General features: G+C 42.6%; 1 protein-coding gene across 1 annotated transcript in view; it reads left to right on the top strand.

Annotated features, from left to right (window-relative positions):
- The window catches only part of FKBP11 (FKBP prolyl isomerase 11), a 52,695-nt gene extending 33,738 nt beyond the window's left edge, over positions 1–18,957 (top strand). The window contains exons 5-6 of the mRNA XM_089679445.1: positions 13,926–13,996; positions 18,719–18,957. Coding sequence (XP_089535571.1) covers positions 13,926–13,996; positions 18,719–18,936 — 289 coding nt within the window. The 3' untranslated portion in view covers positions 18,937–18,957. The remainder of the gene's footprint in view (positions 1–13,925; positions 13,997–18,718) is intronic.
- The last annotated feature ends 1,917 nt before the right edge of the window (positions 18,958–20,874 follow it).

The raw sequence follows: 20,874 nt of genomic DNA, 5'->3' as shown, positions 1-20,874 counted from the left end.
TAATGTAGAAGGGGAAATTTCTCCTCAACCCTATCGTACCCTGTCCTGCCCAATCATGCTAAACATTTACTGGCCAAACCTTGATCAGCCAGGTTGGGCTTTTCCTGTGTAGACACAGTTATAAGAAGCAGGTATATGGGCAGGTCCGGATTTCCCAATAGGCACTGTAGGCATGTGCCTACAGCCGCCCTTCCTAGTCGGGCGCCCATCTGTATGAGGGGAGAGAGAGAGAGAGAGGGAGGCAGGTTGGAAGGTGGCATATAGCAGACATTACATCATCAACGCAGTGGGCAGAAGCAGCTGTCAGTGTCAAGTGAACACACAGGCACAGGAGAGTGAGACAGTGAGAGATCCTCCATCCATCCTCCATTCTTCAAGTCTGCAGAGAAATCTCAGAAAAGGTACAGTCAGTAAAAGAGAAACACAGCAAAGTGTGTGTGCCTTGGCCCAATGCAATGCCCTGGTTGTTGCCCATGATGCATTAGGCCCCTTTCACACTAGCGCCTCACAGTGCAATGGGAACTCTGCACACCCTGATGTAAAGGGGCACTCTGATGTAGGAGGGGACACTGCAGACCCTGGTGTAAAGGGGAACACTGCTGACTGTGATGTAATGAGGGGGGCTTTGGTGACCAGAGACCACCTTACATCAGAGTTCCGTTTTACTTCATGGTCCGTAGTGTACCCCTTACATCAGAGTTCCCCTTTACATCAGGGTCCCCAGCAGTCCCCCTTGCACTGTAAGGGGGAACCCTGCAGATTCTGATGTAAAGGAGAACTCTGAGGACTCTGATGTAAGGGGGACTCTTGTGTAAGGGGGGTGGGTCTGGTGACCTGAGACCCCCTTACATCAGTGTTCCCCTTTTACATCACAGTCCGCAGTGTTCCCTTTTACATTAAAGTCTGCAGCATTCCCCTTTACACATATAAAAACATTTCTAGAAAAATATTTTATCAAGAAAAAAAGAAGTAGTCTTGCTGTCCTTTTTTTTTTTTTTGGGAGAGGGAGGTGTTTCAGAATTCTCTTCTCATATACTCCTGAGATATAAATCCGGCCCTGTGTAGGGGAGTTCTTTAGAGATCTCATCTCCATTCTTCATAAGTGAAAGCATGTTCATTCACTTGACGCGTATACTGTCTTTTGTTACTATGAACATTCGGCAGCCGTATCTTGAATGACTCAGTAGCTAGATTGTCAACACCAAGGGCGGACTGACCATTTGGAAACTCGGGCACTGCCCGAGGGCCTGGGGTCAGTAGGGGACCCCATGAGATGCCCCTGTTACCTTTTTCATAGGCTTTTTTGAGTTTGGGCAAGGCCACAGGGGCCCCATGATCCCCTATTGCCAGGGGGCCCCATGAGTTGTCAGTCCGCCCCTGGTCAACACCTTTAGATCGGCTTATTCCTTACAGCTAAAAAAAGACTTTGGTATGTCAGTGATTTATCAAACTGAAAATTGTTCTGCTTCTGTGTGTCTCTCTACCTACCGTACCTTCTTTATGTGTGTGTGTTTGTTTATCTCTGTATACATTATACACACCCACACCCAGAGGCGGACTGACCATTTGGAAACTCGGGCACTGCCCGAGGGCCCAGGGTCAGTAGGGAGCCCCATGAGATGCCCCTGGTACCTTTTTCATAGGCTTTTTTGAGTTTGGGCAAGGACACAGGGACCCCATGATCCCCTATTGCCCGGGGGCCCCATGAGTTGTCAGTCCGCCCCTGTACACACCTGTATATACCATTCTATACATGATACACTACTTTCTCTTGTGCAACAAACGTGATATGATCCAAATAAACTACAAATGTAAATGTTAATTGCCAGTTGGAGGTGTCCGTTGTGTAGAAAGATTACTTCCAGTGACTGGCATAGAAAACCTGCACAAAGAATTTCTCAAACTGCAAAAGCAATGATAAGGTAATAGGATTTCACACTCATTATTTTTTTCTGTTATTCGCAATAGTCAGTGTTACATGAAAAGAGAAATATTTACTTTTATGATGACATTATGTTCAAAAAGTGTCAGACAGCAGATATATCAGGAGTTAGCAGGTTTGCAGTAATCAGACGGTATCACATACTGGCGAGAAAAGAAGAATGCAATCCGTACTTATCAGCTCAGAACAGTAAAAGTTAGGTAGTACAGTTATACACACTATTTATTTCACAGCGCTCAGCCAAGTGTGAAAAGTGTGCTAGTGTGCTTTATGAAAACAGGCAGCATGTGCTTTAGGAATTAGCGACTTTGTATATTTCACACACTTGCACCTGCTGGAGAAGAGAGAAAAAAAATAAAAGCACATTTAATCAATGCTTTTGTTTGACATCAGTAACAGTAGATAATAGAATTATAGGTGTGTTCAGCTAACTGCGATTTGAAGTTATCCAACGCCACTTGTATCAGGGTTTGGTGATTTGCCGTTTTACTTTTTGCTTTCCTTTTAATGCTATTGTCCATAGCAAACAATATATTAAAGCTATGTTTCAGCCAGGGATCACCCACCCCCACAAAAAAATGCACTCATCCCCTATAGGTTTTTACTGCAACAATTTATTTTAAATTCTGATCTAAACACTGGCATAAATTGTAGCACTGGGTCTCAAGCCCTCTCTCTTCCTTGCTGCAGAGTGAGAGGATCCTTCTTCAGCTGTCTACATCTCTGCTTGATGACATAGACATTCATCATTGACTGTCCATTGGTGGGCTCCTCACAGGCCCTGAAGACTTCAGGAGCAGCTCAATAGCATCATGAGGATAGGTGGCAACAAGGCCAGTTGGTTCGGGGGGGATATTGCCGAAAAATGTTATAGCAAGAGCAACTAGAAAAGCTACAATTTCTGGGGAAATTGTGTGAAGTGTTCTTGCCTCCATCAGTAGTCTACAACTGGAGTGGGCGGAGTAACTGGGTTGAGTGGCTTGTCACTCTGCTGCCTGCTCACACACCTGGGTTCCTATGGCAACTCACTCTACAGCAAGGGCAGAGAAGAGCAGTTAAAAACAAACTGCTCCAACTTGCTCACTTCACTGGCAGTTGCTAACTTCAAACGTAGTAGTTTAAAAATTATAAATCCTACACCAAAGAGCTTTATATTGTGAGAATCACAAGACCCAGACCTACATTTTGATGCATAGTATGTCTCTGAAATATTAAAAATGAAGGCACAGTTTAGAAATTGCTCTTCAAATTTGAGGTGGCTAGATTGCAGTTTCAATGAATGTCAATGGGCAGCGTGAGTTGCAAACAAATGGTCATATTGTGAAAACTATCAGGACTATGACTTAGCCGTGGACATTTTTAGTGGCAGCAGGGATAGCTGAACGTTTTGACATAAGATTTGTGTAGGTGGGCTTGAAAATGAGGGAGTGATGGCAGTTTAGAAATCATGTCCTGATTTTTCTGCTCACACTCTAGCTTTTGTCAGCTCCCACTCTAGTTTTGAACAATCCGCCATTCATTCCTATGGGACCAATTTCACCACAAAAACGGCGATATTTCGTGAACCATTTGGCGAAACGTTCCACAAAGTAATAGCACACCAATCGGGAACAATCCGCACGTTTCGGTTTATTACTGTCTATGTAGTGTAAAAACTGTGGGAGGAGTTAGGGTGGTAAATTTGGCTATAATAATAAGAATATATATGTGAGATAACAGTAAGTGGTCGCCATGGAAGAACACCTAATAATTCTAGCATCAGACATCCTGTGTAACTCTAAACTGGTAACCTGTAAAAGCTTTTAAAACATGCCTTTGGAGATTTTTTAAGTACCGTAGTTTGTCACCATTCCGCGAGCATGCACAATTTTAAAGTGTGAAATGTAGGTTATCTATTTACTCAGCGTAAAATCTTCTTTTATATTTTACCAAACAAATGGGTATTATATTGTGTTTTTGTGCATTAAAATTCATTCAAGTATATTTTTTTCCCAAACAATTGTGTCTGAAAAACCACTGCGCAAATACCACGCAACATAAAAAATTGCAACACGTACCATTTTATTCTCTAGCACCTCTGCTTAAAAAAATATATAATGTTTGGGGGTTCTAAGTAACTTTCTAGCAAAAAGAAAGCAGATTTTTACATTTATGTGAGAGGTGTAAGGTGCAAGTGATTAAAAATCCTTTTAAGCATGAAAATAGTGTAAAACTCCCAGACATTATATTTTTTCTGAAAACAGACATCCTAGAGAATATAAAAAAAATTTTGCGCACCCTTGAAACAGCAACAAACTTTGGTCCCCTATATTTTCCATAGGAGACACTTTAAAAGCCCCTACAGGACATCAGTTTACAATTAACAATGAATACCTTGGCACAGAATTATTGCTCTTGGGGGGAGGGGATCAACAATTTTGGAGGGGGATTTTAAGTGCTTGGATTTAAATTTTTTTACACTTTTTTTACATTTTAAATTTTTTTATCATCTGGGGACAAATGATGCATGCTTGGTGACAGGTTCTTTTTAATGAGACATCAGGGGTCTCATCTGTTCCCCACTGAAACTAATACAGTATAGATCGCACTACATTAGTTGCTTAAAAGTGACATTTTATAAGTCACTTCTGAGTCAATAACAGGAAGGGGAGATCAATCTCCCGTTTCTCTACTTGTCTACCCAGTAGGTTCCGCCATGTTGGTCCTGGGTGCGCAAATGGACACGCAGAGCCCAAAAAACATGGTGGGGGTGCCCATTACCGGGGCGCGCAGAAGAGATCCAGTAGCTGCAAAGTTGCTGGATCATTTCCATCTGACAGCTTACAATCAGGTCATCAGATTTGCTCACACTCCCGTTTTGTATGTACTGTAATAGCAATACAAACAACTGTCCATCAAATGACAACTAGAAAGAAGTTAGTCCTGGTATACAAGTGAGAGGGGGATTTAGCACTCATCTCCCCCACATATAGTAAAAATGACCCCTAAATTCCAAAGGTCCCATGTGCAGCTGAACAGTTTGTACCAGTGGTACATCCTCCCCCTCATATGACTGCTCTGTAGCAATCCTTAGTCTATGTGTAACTCCACAGTAATCTGCAACGCAGTGGTACAGAAATGTCTCCCCTTCCCATGCGCTGGAATAACTTTTTTCACTATCACTGGCTAACCTGAGCCAGTGGGTAAAAAAAATATTCCATCCATCCAGGAAAGGGGAGATGAGATCATTATTTTCTGTACACAATAATTATAGATCTGACTTATGAAGTGAAAATCAATTTTTTACAGTTTCACAGCTGCTAAAAGTAAATGGGGAGCCCTGATACTATAAGCAATGAAAAGAATACATCCTCCTCTATGCACAGGTAATGCTAAATGGAATAGTAATTAGAAAGCCATTAGACACTTTAACTGGATACTGTTGCTGCTGCCCAGCATTAGTACCAGTCAAACAGGTGCATAGAGAATTCACTGCGTTGGTGAATGGGACCTGTAATGGAGTTCCCATTTATCCATTTTCCCTTGCGGCAGAAGCAGGGCCCTTTAATTCCATTAAACACAATCCAAATTTCTCCCATCATCCTTGTACTTCTGGATATGCGCAGGGGATATAATCTGCAACCCCATCCACCTTCCTGTGCTCAGACCGTGCCTGATTGAGTAGTCATGACAAGTCTAGCTAGATGCAACTAGATACAGCCCCCCATGTCTGAATCAGTGTGTGGGCCACCAAAGGGCATGCAAAACTAACCTATGTTCCAGCAACATTGGTGGCATAGCTCACAGTCACCTGGGTTGCTTTACCAGAGACTTCTGCTGCTGTACCATTGTGTCATCCACTATGAGATTCTTGCCCGCAGCTATCTGGGCTATCCTCTGCAAGTCCAATAACAAGTGGAAGATTGTATTCCTTTTTAGGGTATCCCAAGTATTTGCCTTAAAGTGGAACTTTGTTCTGGAAAAAATACTGTAGTTGCTGACTTTTAATAAACATACACCTACCAGTTCAGGGATCCAGCTCTGTCCTCACCCAAGCCAATTCTTCTCCGGGAGGTCAGCTGTGACTTTTTGGTGTTTTACAGCCAGCTCCTCTTTGCGCATGTATGGTACGCCCTGCACTGCCTTAATGGTCCTGCAGGCTCCTGGGATCTGTGATGTGTCCCAGGAGGTTGTAGGCAGGGAGAGGGGGGCAAACTCCGAAGAGCCGTAGTGGGAGCAGGTACCTCCTCCCAGAACAAAACAAAAGAACATCCAAAAGTGGGAGTGGAGGGGAAAAAGCTGAATTTTTTTCAGGTGAAGGTCCGCTTTAATTATCAATTAATGTTCCACATTGTATGCTGGAGACTCTTACCACTGTGCCATATCAGTAATTATATGGCACAGTGGGCAAATGTGACAATCATTGCTGGTTTTCCTGTTCTGTTTAGATACATTCTCCTTATAACCCTTGGTTTTATACCAGTTGTGCATCTTTGTACCTTTCTGCTCTGCATACAGTTGGTAAAGGTGAAGAAAACATCAGTGGTTGATACCATTGCACAGTCTTATGCAATGATTTTCTCAATGAAGAATGTTAGTAGTTCAGATTCAAGCAGAGGGATTGTCTCAGCATCTCTGCCTTCCTTTTCACTTTGCTCTTACAAGGTCAATGTCAATGCCTATGCTTGTAAACAGGGCACACCTGTCATGGGTTGTATGTGCCATAATCGCAGCGCCTTGTTCGATTCACACAGGTCATCTCTGTGCTTTCTGAATGATTGATTCACTTAGACAAACCTGGCCAATCTCAAAGGTCACTGCTCCCGAATTCTAGCGCCTTCGCTGAAATCTGTTTATATGGTCTAGTCATTTCTACAGGATATTAAGTATTACTGTGCCATGTCAGAGTGTCCTTAGAGCCAGACAAGTGACAAGAAATAGAATTATGTTATGTCTTTTGGATTCAAACTGCAGTGAAGTGAACTCTCGTGTTCTGGAGCTGATATGATTGAATACTGTCTGTTATACAGGAATACTGTAAATAGCATTTCTTAAAGACATTGAGATAAGCTTTCTGTGCTTAGTGGTTATGTTTTCATTTTACCTATTCAACACAAAGGAGTTGGTCTGTGTATCAGATTTTTAAAAAAAGAATATCTAGGAATGGCTGTGTATAATTCAGTTGTATTTAAAAATCAGCAATTGGAAGAATTAAAGCTAGCCAGTGATGGGAGTGATTTTCTTTCCTGGAACCATATAATTTCCCCATCAACATAGTCAGTTTTGATAGGGGAATCCCTTCCACGCAGCCATTGTGTTCTCCCAGTGTTGGGGATAGGGAAGCCATCCCCACCAGAACACAGTGATTACTGCTAACAGCTATAATAGCTACTAGCAATAATCACATGTAAAATCTGACAGGTTGGTTGTACACAAGTTGATTGATCGATCAACTTGGGTACATTCAGCCTGTCCATACATGGCCGGCATAACAGAGAAAATGGTGGATAAACTTCCACGGTGGCTGGACAGGGTTGTACACATGCTGCTGCAAAAATTATACCCCATGTTATATTCAGCGGGCAGTATGGCTGCCAAATGTGACCCATTCAAGTGAATAGGGCCACGATTGCAAGTCAAACGTTTTGCAGTGTGGTACTCCCATTCAAAATCCCCATTTGATTGCCAAAAAGTTAAAACAAGAACAGGCATTCAGAAGGCAGCAGTATCACTTTCTTAATGCCTGATAGCTGCTTTTATACTGCTCCCTGAAAAGCGATCCACTGCTGTATGAATGAACCCTAGTATTTGTGGTTGGAATGCCAAGTCACTACTACTTGTTCTGAGTCAGTGAAAGTGATGAAGCAAATGGATCAGCATGATGGCTAGGCAGGTAATGTTTTCCGAAATAGAGATCAGAAATTGCAGCCTTTTGTATTCCTATTACAGTGCAGTTTTTTGTAAAGCAAACCTAAAGTGACTAATACATACAGTGGGGCAAAAAAGTATTTAGTCAGCCACCAATTGTGCAAGTTCTCCCACTTAAAAAGATGAGAGAGGCCTGTAATTGGCATCATAGGTAGACCTCAACTATGAGAGACAAAATGAGAAAAATAATCCAATCACATTGGCTGATTTGGAAAGAATTTCTTTGCAAATTGTGGTGGAAAATAAGTATTTGGTCACCTACAAACAAGCAAGATTTCTGGCTCTCACAGACCTGTACCTTCTTCTTTAAGAGGCTCCTCTGTCCTGCACTCATTACCTGTATCAATGGCACCTGTTTGAACTTGTTATCAGTATAAAAGACACCTGTCCACAACCTCAAACAGTCACACTCCAAACTCCACTATGGTGAAGACCAAAGAGCTGTCGAAGGACACCAGAAACAAAATTGTAGACCTGCACCAGGCTGGGAAGACTGAATCTGCAATAGGCAAGCAGCTTGGTGTGAACAAATCAACTGTGGCAGCAATAATAAGAAAATGGAAGACATACAAGACCACTGATAATCTCCCTCAATCTGGGGCTCCACGCAAGATCTCACCCCGTGGGGTCAAACTGATCACAAGAACGGTGAGCAAAAATCCCAGGACCACACCTAGTGAATGACCTGCAGAGAGCTGGGACCAACGTAACAAAGGCTACCATCAGTAACACACTACGCCGCCAGGGACTCAGATCCTGCAGTGCCAGACGTGTCCCCCTGCTTAAGCCAGTACATGTCCGGGCCCATCTGAAGTTTGCTAGAGAGCATTTGGATGATCCAGAAGAGGATTAGGAGAATGTCATATGGTCAGATGAAACCAAAATAGAACTGTTTGGTAGAAACACAACTCGTGTTTGGAGGAGAGAGAATGCTGAGTTGCATCCAAAGAACACCATACCTACTGTGAAGCATGGGGGTGGCAACATCATGCTTTTGGGCTGTTTCTCCGCAAAGGGACCAGGGCGACTGATCCATGTACAGGACAGAATGAATGGGGCCATGTATCGTGAGATTTTGAGTGCAAACCTCCTTCCATCAGCAAGGGCATTGAAGATGAAACGTGGCTGGGTCTTCCAACATGACAATGATCCCAAACATACCGCCCGGGAAATGAAGGAGTGGCTTTGTAAGAAGCATTTCAAGGTCCTTGAGTGGCCTAGCCAGTCTCCAGATCTCAACCCCATAGAAAACCTTTGGAGGGAGTTGAAAGTCCGTGTTGCCCAGCGACAGCCCCAAAACATCACTGCTCTAGAGGAGATCTGCATGGAGGAATGGGCCAACATACCAGCAACAGTGTGTGCCAACCTTGTGAAGACTTACAGGAAACGTTTGACCTCTGTCATTGCCAACAAAGGATATATAACAAAGTATTGAGATGAACTTTTGACATTGACCAAATACTTATTTTCCACCATAATTTGCAAATAAATTCTTTCCAAATCAGCCAATGGGATTGTCTGGATTTTTTTTCTCATTTTGTCTCTCATAGTTGAGGTCTACCTATGATGCCAATTACAGGCCTCTCTCATCTTTTTAAGTGGGAGAACTTGCACAATTGGTGGCTGACTAAATACCGTATTTTTCGCTCCATAAGACGCACCTGACCATAAGACGCACCTAGGTTTAAGAGGCAGAAAACAGGAAAAAAAAAATTCTGAACTAATGGACTGCAGACATAGTACATGAGATGACCAGGGACTGCGGACATAGTACAGGGATGACCAGAGACTGCGGACACAGTACAGGGGATGACCAGAGACTGCGGACATAGTACAGGGGATGACCAGAGACTGCGGACACAGTACAGGAGATGACCAGAGACTGCGGACACAGTACAGGAGATGACCAGAGACTGCGGACACAGTACAGGAGATGACCAGAGACTGCGGACACAGTACAGGAGATGACCAGAGACTGCGGACAGTACAGGAGATGACCAGAGACTGCGGACACAGTACAGGGGATGACCAGAGACTGCGGACACAGTACAGGGGATGACCAGAGACTGCGGACACAGTACAGGGGATGACCAGAGACTGCGGACACAGTACAGGGATGACCAGAGACTGCGGACACAGTACAGGGGATGACCAGAGACTGTGGACACAGTACAGGAGATGACCAGAGACTGTGGCCACAGTACAGGGGATGACCAGGGACTGCGGACACAGTACAGGGAATGACCAGAGACTGCGGACATAGTACAGGAGATGACCAGAGACTGCGGACACAGTACAGGAGATGACCAGAGACTGCAGACACAGTACAGGGATGAGCAGAGACTGCGGCCACAGTACAGGGGATGACCAGAGACTGCGGCCACAGTACAGGGGATGACCAGAGACTGCGGACACAGTACAGGGGATGACCAGAGACTGCGGACATAGTACAGGAGATGACCAGAGACTGTGGACAGTACAGGGATGACCAGAGACTGCGGACAGTACAGGAGATGACTGCTGACCTTTGGGGAGGGAGGGGGAGCAGGTACCTGAATTTGACAGGTACCCGCTCTTACTTCCGCAGAGTTGTTCTTTGATCTTACCTGTTCCTCTATCCAGCCGCGCGCTGTCTTCCCGGCTTCTGTAATGTGGGTGCTCGACGGACAGCCGGGTCCCACTTTTTGCGCATGCGCACTTGGGACCCGGCTGTCACGCACACTACAGAAGTCGGGAAGACAGCGCGCCGCTGGATAGAGGAACAGGTAAGGTCCCACTGCAGAGCTGACCGGTCGGCCCGGTATTCTGACACGGCGGTGGTGGAAATACCGGACCGGCTGCTGCATATTCGCTCCATAAGACGCACTGACATTTTCCCCCCTTTTTTGGGGGGAAAAAAGTGCGTCTTATGGAGCGAAAAATACGGTACTTTTTTGCCCCACTGTACCTAAATCACTGTTGACACTGCACATCAGGCCATCCTGCAACTTCAGCAGCCCTGGTGTCCCAAAGCTATGTCAATGGCCATGCTTTTCTGGATAAATAAAAAGTAATCCAATGGCTGAAACACCTTTCCCAGTAAAAATACTCCTCCATTGCCTAGGCACGTGGTTATTTGATGTCTATTAGGGGAGGTTAAGTATTTATTACTCTCTTCTCACAGAGATTAAAGTACTCCTGCAGACAATGGGGTTGATTTACTAAAACTGGAGAGTACAAAATCTGGTGCAGCTGTGCATAGAAACCAATCAGCTTCTAGGTTTTATTGCCAAAGCTTAAAGCGGTAGTAAAGCTTAAAAAAAAAAAAAAAATCCCCCCTGCAAGGCAATATTATAATGTGCTAGTATGCAATGCATACTAGCACATTATAAAAAACTTACCTTAAAACAAAGCCTTCCATCAGTGTGCTGTCTCCGCTGACAGGGCTTCCATCTTCACCCAGTCTTCCATCCGGGTTTGTGAGCTCTGGCCATCTGACTGGTTGAGCTGTGCTGACGTCACTCCTGCGCATTTGCATGGGAGCCCTGGGCAGGGCATAAAGCTCTGAAGGAAGGACACGGGTATGCCATTCCTTCAGAGTGACATCACCAGCTGCTGCTCATTGGAATAACGGTACACGTTTTCCTGTGGGTAAAAATCAGAAAGATGAGTTTACTACCACTTTAATTTAACAAGCTGAAGTTAGAAGCTGATTGGCTACCATGTTCAGCTGCGCCAGATTCTGAGTGCACCAGTTTTAGTAAATCAACCCCAATGCCTCTCTCGGATTTTCTTTCCAGAAGAACAGCACTATCTTTGCTCAGGCAGTATCCAGAATCAGAATCTACTTTCTAGACTGAAATGCTGCCTCAGAGATGACTTAGTAATGTAGATTCTAGTGCTTTAGCAGTTGTTGCCTGTGTTCACAAATGTCTGGCACAGATCAGCCCCTACTGCAGCAACTTACCTTGTGCCTTCCTGCAAAGTTACAGTGTTGCAAGTTTTATCACTGGGAAAAGGGAACAGAGGAAATGCTTTCTCCTGCCTACAGCAGGCTGACATCACCTCAGTCTAGACAAAGACACCTCCCACCTTCCTGATGCTCAAGGACTGCTTTTTAATGATGAAAGGGAGTCTGAAAAATTATACTTAAAATATAGTGCTGTTGCACTTAGGAATAGATATTCATGCAACTTTGTTAATTATACGCTGCAGTCCTAATTTGTGAACCCATAACACAAAAACAAAAAATATACCATGTGGACCGCGCATAAATTAAGTACATTAAATTTGACAATACATGAGTAATAATGCTTAACATATACAAAGTGAAGAATTGTAGCATTCAGTCCCAATTCTGAAAAATAGAGTGCCCAAGTGTTGATTACTAATTGGTGAACTTCGTTCAAAAAATGACAGGTGCTCATCTGTGCTCAATCGGTGCCCCATATGGATGTGCACTCACCGTTATCCGTGGACCACCTATCTCTAGGTTGGTCTTAAGCTCCTGGTTTGGGACTAGCCCAATGTGTGATGGTAAGAATGGCACCAATATTCATTCCTGGCAATCATGCGATCTGGCTGATAGTAACCAATAGGATGATGACCAGCGTAGATATAAATGACAGTGTAGTTTCAAAAGAGCCTTTTTAAACTTTCTCCTCTCCTCCCAGGCAGTAAACCAAGTTTCAGCATGTGAACAGAAACAAAAGCAAACATTCCATAGTGTAAAACCATAAAAAAACTTTAATGATGGGGAGAAATGATAAGAATAAAGCTCACAAGCAAAGCACTCAGTGTATTCAGCCTTGTTGCCTGTGAATAGGAACCAAGATGGCCGCAGCTTCCAGCATGTGTACCAAAGGGCGGAAATGACATCAGCAGAAGTTGCGTCATCAAACCTTGACCGGTTTCGATCAATGCATCGTCATCAGGAAGTGCACTCCGCCCCAAAGCACCCTCCCTCCATGTTGAGGGCATGTAGCCTGGTATGGTTCAGGGGACACTCACTCCCCCCCCCCCCTTTCCTGACCTGACAAGCTGCATGCTCGGATAAGGGTCTGGTATGGATTTCTGGGGGACCCCCACGCCATTTAAAAAAATATTTTTTTTTTACTTGCCGGCAATTCTTTCTTTTACATTCAGCTGTCAGTGGGGAACCCCGCTGACAGCTGAAACATTAACGCATGATTTTCACTACTAAAATACCACATGACTTGATAAAATAACTCATGCGGTATTTTAGTAGCGTTTTTTGGTGAATTCAAACTTTGTTTTTAAAAAAATGCTATGCGGTATCCTACCCCATACTCGGATGTGGTAAGATACCGCTTAGTGAATTGTGGTCAGTGAGCCTCTCACTGGGCCCCCTACTGATCCTGAGCCTTCGGGCAATGCCCAAATGCCTAAATGGTCAGTCCGCTCCTGTTCTTCACTTTTTTGTGTCATACCAATACAAACAAAAGACATAAACATAAGAATTCCTAAACATTTGTAATTGTAACAATTTTCTGGGCGAAGTGGTGCATTATCTGACAGAAATGCAGGGGTGCCAATATTTTTGGCCAGGACTGTATATTAATGCAGACCTTGAAAGTTACAGAAATTTGCTTTAATTGGACTCAAACCAGGTTATTCCAACACAATGTGTTGTTGGGGTATTCTTTGGTAAGCTCTTAAGAACAGGGGATGGCGCAATTATTGCTGTGTTCATGATGTAAAATTTTAGAGCATGCAAGTGCTGAATTAAACGATTAAATACTTACTGGAGAGTTGGGACTCAAAGTACTATGCAATTTTCCTTCTTAATTTTCCCGTTGTAGAAAGCTGCTGAGTAAGGAAAATTGTTAGATTTTCACAAATTAAATATATAAAACCACCTGCTGCCAGCTCCTGTGGGACAGACCCAATTTGTAACCGATGGTAATCTACTTTACCTGTGTATTGTAGAGGGATACAATATTCACCTGAGTTAGAGCTGTAATCGTGTTCATTTTATATCAATACCACAGTAGGGTAGATCACTGTCACAGTGGGTTTTTTTAGGCTGATTCATTGATTTGCCATTTTGATAACTTTGTGTTTATTTTGTCTTCAGAGAAAAGCGCAAAGTGGTTATCCCACCTAGTTTGGCATATGGAAAAAGAGGATACCCCCCTTCTATACCAGGTAATTCCTGATAATCCTTTCTGATAGTGGTGTTTAGATTTTTTGGTGCAGGATAAATATACAGTCAGGTCCATAAATATTGGGACATCGACACAATTCTAACATATTTGGCTCTATACACCACCACAATGGATTTGAAATGAAACGAACAACATGTGCTTTAACTGCAGACTGTTAGCTTTACTTTGAGGGTATTTACATCCAAATCAGGTGAACGGTGTAGGAAATACAACAGTTTGCATATGTGCCTCCCACTTGTTAAGGGACCAAAAGTAATGGGACAGAATAATAAACATAAATCATAAATCAAACTTTCACTTTTTAATACTTGGTTGCAAATCCTTTGTAGTCAATTACAGCCTGAAGTCTGGAACGCATAGACATCACCAGACGCTGGGTTTCATCCCTGGTGATGCTCTGCTAGGCCTCTACTGCATGCTTCACTGATGAGGTGGTATGCTTAGGATCATGAGCAGTTCCTTTCCTTCTCCATACTCTTCTCATCCCATCACTCTGGTACAAGTTGATCTTGGTCTCATCTGTCCATAGGATGTTGTTCCAGAACTCTGAAGGCTTTTTTAGATGTCGTCTTCCTGTTTTTGAGGCTCACCAATGGTTTACATCTTGTGGTGAACCCTCTGTATTCACTCTGGTGAAGTCTTCTCTTGATTTTTGACTTTGACACACAAACACCTACCTCCTGGAGGGTGTTCTTGATCTGGCCAACTGTTGTGAAGGGTGTTTTCTTCACCAGAGAAATAATTATTTGGTCATCCACCACAGTTGTTTTCCGTGGTCTTCCGGGTCTTTTGGTGTTGCTGAGCTCACCGGTGCGTTCCTTCTTTTTAAGAATGTTCCAAACAGTTGTTTTGGACACGCCTAATGTTTTTGCTATCTCTCTGATGGGTTTGTTTTGTTTTTTTCAGCCTAATGATGGTTTGCTTCACTGATAGTGACAGCTCTTTGGATCTCATCTTGAGAGTTGACAGCAACAGATTCCAAATGCAAATAGCACACTTGAAATGAACTCTGGACCTTTTTATCTACTCATTGTAATTGGGATAATGAGGGAATAACACACACCTGGCCATGGAACAACTGAGAAGCCAATTGTCCCATTACTTTTGGTCCCTTAACAAGTGGGAACATATGCAAACTGTTGTAATTCCTACACCGTTCACCTGATTTGAATGTAAATACCCTCAAATTAAAGCTGACAGTCTGCAGTTAAAGCACATCTTGTTCGTTTCATTTCAAATCCATTGTGGTGGTGTATAGAGCCAAAAATGTTAGAATTGTGTCAATGTCCCAATATTTATGGACCTGACTGTATTTATGCACTAAAACAATTCTCAAGCAATTAAAGCCTTTCTTTAAAATGAAGAGACAAATTTCAGCTGGGTCTGTGCACAAAGCCAAACACAGCCTGTCCCTTTTGTATATATTTTGTATATACAATATAACTTGTAGGGCTATATTGAAGGGCTCAAAAGGAGCCAAGGGAAACCAATAAAAAAAAAGTCAGCTTGAGACTGTTTTTTTATTCTTTCTCAGTCAGTCAGTTAGTAAACTGATAGACTTTCGATAAAAGGTAATACTGCCAAGTGGAAAAAAATTGTTACTCGATTCAGCACATGGATGCTCTAATAGTGAGACCCTCCTGCCATAATTCCTGACTCTACACCTAGAAGTTTCCTGCCCACCTCTGTGGGTTCCAACTCCTTTTGTTGCAGTTTTCATAATCATTGTTTTTTTTTTTAGCACACTAACAGTGTCAAATACTGTATATAGTCATTTTAGAAAACTTTAATTATGTTTCAGTATTGTAAGCCCTCGCCAGTGCAGGATATGGAAACCATGGCATTTTTTAAGTGGAACTTCAGAATCGAGACAGTATAATCAAGGAGGTACTCATGAAGAAGCCAAGTGGAACTCAAAAGCCTTCCACAAATGTACTGCGAAATACAGTGCTGGCAAATGTAGACATCAAAATATTGGCCAGGGTTTTTGCTAAACGTCTGCTTTAGGTTCTACATAAACTGGTCCACAAGGACTAAGTCGGTTTTGTCCCCCTCAAGTAGGCAGCAGACAATAATCGACAGGCTATCCTTCTCATCCATATTGCAAAGTAACAATCACAACAGATGCTGCTGCTTTCTTTAATGCCTTTGATATGCTTTCATGGTCTTACCTTCACTCTGCTTTAATTCACAGAGGCCTGGGAGTCCCCTTTTAGCATGAATTAACTCTATATGGCTGTCCCTCCTCATCGGTCAAGTACCTAGGCTATGAATCATGCTTGTTTGCTATCTTTCAAGGCACATGCCAGGGGAGTGTGTTGTCTCCCCTCCTGTACAGTATATAATCACCCTAGAACCCTTAGCGGCACACTTTAGGCATAATATAGACATAAGAGGAGTGGACCTAGCAGGCATTTCCTGTAAGGCTGCCCCTCACACTTCTTTACCCAATCTGTTTTCTCTTCTGTGGGGATTTGTGTCTCTGTCAGAATTATACATGAGCCAAGTCGTGCACACTAAATTTTTCTCTATTGAAGTCCATGTTTAACTCCATACAGGTTCAATTCCCATTTCAGTGGTTGCATTCAAATACCTATCTGGGCATAATCCTTACCTCCTCCTACCAGTCGCTATACTAAACCAACTAATATCCTCTTATTAAATCCTATAAACACCTGCTTGACAACTGGGATAAATCCCACATCTCCTGGATTGGCCGCATACATGCAGCCAAGATGCCCCTTCTCCCTAAGCTCCTATACCCCTTCAGGGTTTTACCTGTTCTTGTTCCTCCCAACACGCTTCTCTCCTTGCATTGCTCCATTATCAAGTTTATATAGGGCTCTAGAAGGCCCAGATTGAATAAACATCCGCTATAAGTCCAAAAGCAGAGAGGGACATGGGGCCTGCAATGTCTCCTATTGCTGCAAAGAGGCCCAGTTAGCTCCCTAGACTCAGTTGTATGCGGGTAAAGAGGCACCCTATGGACCCTTATAGATATGCTTGATGCCGATCCTATTCCCCTTTCTTCCCTTCTTTGTATTCCCCCTCACTTTGCCCCAAACCTCTTAATCTGATACTGACCCATACTTGGTGGTTGCACACCCATGGTTGTACCAGAATCCACTCCCTTATCCATGCAAGGGGAACCAATAGACAACATTGCTCATCAGGAGCACACACTTATCACCCACATCTTTATGGCCATGAAACAGACAATAGCGAGGGCGTGAAAATCACAGCATCTTGGCTTTGTTAAAGTAAAAGGCATAATACAAGGCACATTTATTAATGAGAAACTCATGGCGATTCTTAAGTATACACACGATAAATTTTTGCCTCTGGCATATTTTCTTCTCTCCTTCCTTCTTCCTCTCCCCCTTCCCTTTTTGTTCACTTTTTTCCTCATCTTTTTCTTTTGATGTTAGACGCAGGAAGCAAACTTTTGTTTCCCTTTACCCGCCTAATACTCATCAAAGGCTAAGATGTATTTTTTACAGATATATCTGTTTCTTTATGAGCCTTCTTATGACATTATCTTGCACACTCATTTGGAACTCCAGTCCCACAGCACTTGCTTATTCTGCTGTCTATTGATGTTTTGACTTTTTATTGTTTGTTTTTACGTTCTATGATCAGCATATCTCGGAAAGAGTATTTTCTTATTGCGCACTCTTCGTTCTCCACTCTTGTATGGACAATATGTGCATACTTGAACAAAACTTGAGTTGTATAAGCATCACTACTTTTTTCTCAATAAAAACAAATTGAAAGCAAAATAATACTGGCTTCATAAACCAGATGTATTTGTCATCACTCCTATCACAAATCCAAAAAGTACAGAGGGACAGTAAACTGATTTTACATGTTTCCTGGAGTTGTGCCTTATAATGCATGGAGAACAATGATGTTACAAGCCTGATACAAATATAACACAGAACATATTATTGTACTCTATGTAGTAGTGGTGGTAATACTAAAATAGTAGCATAATATTTATAAAAAGATATGCTAGACAGGTTTCTAAGGCCATCTACACCAACCTTTAGGCTACAGTGTTTTTTGTTTGCCAGTGGTTTTTTTTTGGTTTGTTTCAGTGTCCAATCATGTAGGCTGCAGTATAACCTGAACGTAAATGACTTTGTGTGTCCCTCAATGGATGAGATAGAAATGAGTCTATTTTGTGAAAATTCTATAAAAGCCATTTTAAAATATTTTGGAAATTCCTGTCTTGGGCGTTTAAGGCTTGGTTTTCACAAACGTCAACCATCCTAGATTGGTTATACAACAATGCACAGATTCAAATGTAAATGCTATGTGCGCTACATTGCCCAAAAATTGTGCAGGTCCGTTTTTCTCATGCCTTGAGGCTTGATAAAGGCCAATTCAAAATCAATGGGCAGCCCTAATGCAACGCAAATTGACACACAAACATTGCAAATAGAGCCAAACATAATATTCAGTGAGAGTGACAAACATGCTAAATATTTCACAAGTCTTTCTATTCTGATTGTTTTAGATGGTTGAGTAAGCAAGGTCCCTATTACTGTTTCTCTGCTGATGTACTGTATAATATGTATTATTAAAATGGCTTTAGCAATGCGCTGAATACACATACAATAAACTGGCTAAGCAAGATGTTTTACTTCCATACTCTTGTGTTGGATTTCCTGCTAACAAGCTGTTAACTCCCCATCTGCAGGTAATGCTGTGCTACAGTTTGAGACTGAAGTAATATCACTAAACAAGCCCACACAGTGGCAGACCCTGGTGGACGATGTCCTTCCCATGCTCTGCATTGCCATTGTGCCCACACTCTTAGCATTGATTGGATACCACTTATACTCCAAGTCAAAGACACCAACTGTGTCCAAGAAGAAATTAAAGGAAGAGAAAAGGAACAAAGCCAAAAGGAAATAAAAAAACTTGAATTTTATCAAACTGCTACGTCTGATTAGGTCTTTTTTTTGGGTGTTTTTGTGTTTGGTGATCAAGACATTATCATTATTGAAAAATATATTTTTTACATTATTTCAATGCGCTGCTGAATCTGAAGCTAACCCAGATAAGAACAATGCTGAGACAGTGGAACATTTGTGCCAATCTCCATCCAGCCTGGGATATTATATGATACAAACAAAAGAAAATTATTTTTTTAAATTTATTTTAATATTGATATGTGTATTTGTCATAATATATAAGAAGGGAAAGACTAGCAACAAAAGTGTGAAGCAGAAAACACTAGTTAGTAACCCCATGCATACAGTGCAGGTCAGATACATTCATTATTTATATGGTACAACAAAACTTGGTTGGCATTATCTCTTCCAAATCTATTATGCAAATTTAACAATTCAACAATTCTAAAAATTCATACAATTTCTATTTGAGCCAGCAGTGTCAACACTGGCCTCCAGCTTGTTCAAGTACTGTGACATAGACATGTACTGTGTGTCTTAGATTTTTGGAAGGCAGTCAGCAATGGGAGCCTGTGTATTTTCTTTTACATCACAGGACATCAGGAAATTAATTCTTAGACTATAGGGTTATGCTCCACCAAGTGATTGGACAATGGAAAATATCAAAACTTGATGTCACCCAGCAAAATCCATCCCACTCCCCAGCATTTCCTAGTCTTTTGCTAGCGTCCATAGGTGATGGACCTGTCTTGTGTGCTGGGAAAGTATTCTTTCTGCTTTAATACATGGATTTTTACATTGAACTGCTTTTATCTGCTGAGCAATAGCAGTCTGCTGGATTGGTCCCTATGGATGGTTATATTACAGAGAGGTATGCATAGCTTGGTGGAATGGAGTTGTATAAGCGGCTAAGGCACTAGATCCTGTGTGTGCCACTCACTTTGGCTGGCAGCTGTATCTATGAGTTAGCTGGTGGGGTGCTTTAAAGGCCCAGAGCCATGGTTTGCTGCAGTAGAGCCCAGTCCCTGAGGACCCTGCAGGATATGCATATCCAGGAGAAGATTAAGTTTAAGGCACTTCTCTAGCTCTGCTTATTGTGTGTAAGTGCTCCTGTTGTGGGGGGTTCTCAGGTCCCAGCTGGTTGCACCACTAGAGAGTTGTAGGGCACGTGCGCCAGACTGTTAGTCACGCTAATTCCTCTTTATGGCTTGTGTCTATGCTTAGGCATGGCTAACTGCCTTTTGCATAAGTGCAGCCAGTCCCACTGTGTTGCTAGGAGGTCACATGGAGCAAGGCCCTGCACCATTTTGGAATCAGCCCTTTTCCATTAAGGTCAACAGCCAAGCAGGATGTACGTTTCTGAGCTCCTACAGCACAGACTATGACACAACCAGGGACCCATAGTATCCAGGTGGTTGGACACTGGGAGGCTACTCCCTTTATTGTGAGTTTTGCACCCATTTTGTTGGCCTGGTAAGCATTGTGCATCTTGCACTAAAAGAATAAGGACTAAACTCTCTTTCAGGAGACAGTTTCCCTCTCCAAATTAATGTATGGAGCAGCAAATCAGCTCTGGCTCTCAGATAACATCCAGTTTCATACTCTTTCAGGAGCTCCACCATCAGGATTCATACTGGACCCATCCAAGGACTGGACCCATCCAAGGACTGGACCCATCCATACCATTTACTCCCACTAAGTGGTTTGCACAAAAATATCCACTGGAAGACCCTTTACATGAAAAGCAGGATCCTGTGGATCCTTCAGTGTCATACCTAAATTGCACCAGTGGGTAAAGTGCCGGTGTTTAAGGATGCGGAAGGCAAAATATTTGAGTCCCTTTTTTTAAGACATTTTTTCCTTGGCTATTGCAGACTTACAACCCACCATTGCATCCATCCAATGCTTGTATGAACAAGGCATTTGGTGCAAGAACCTG

The sequence above is a fragment of the Staurois parvus genome, unplaced genomic scaffold (genome assembly GCF_062004578.1).
Source record: "Staurois parvus isolate SC_StPar_1 unplaced genomic scaffold, SC_StPar_1.0 ptg000017l, whole genome shotgun sequence".
In the NCBI taxonomy this organism is placed as follows: domain Eukaryota; kingdom Metazoa; phylum Chordata; class Amphibia; order Anura; family Ranidae; genus Staurois; species Staurois parvus.
This window is presented reverse-complemented; position numbering and strand designations above follow the sequence as displayed.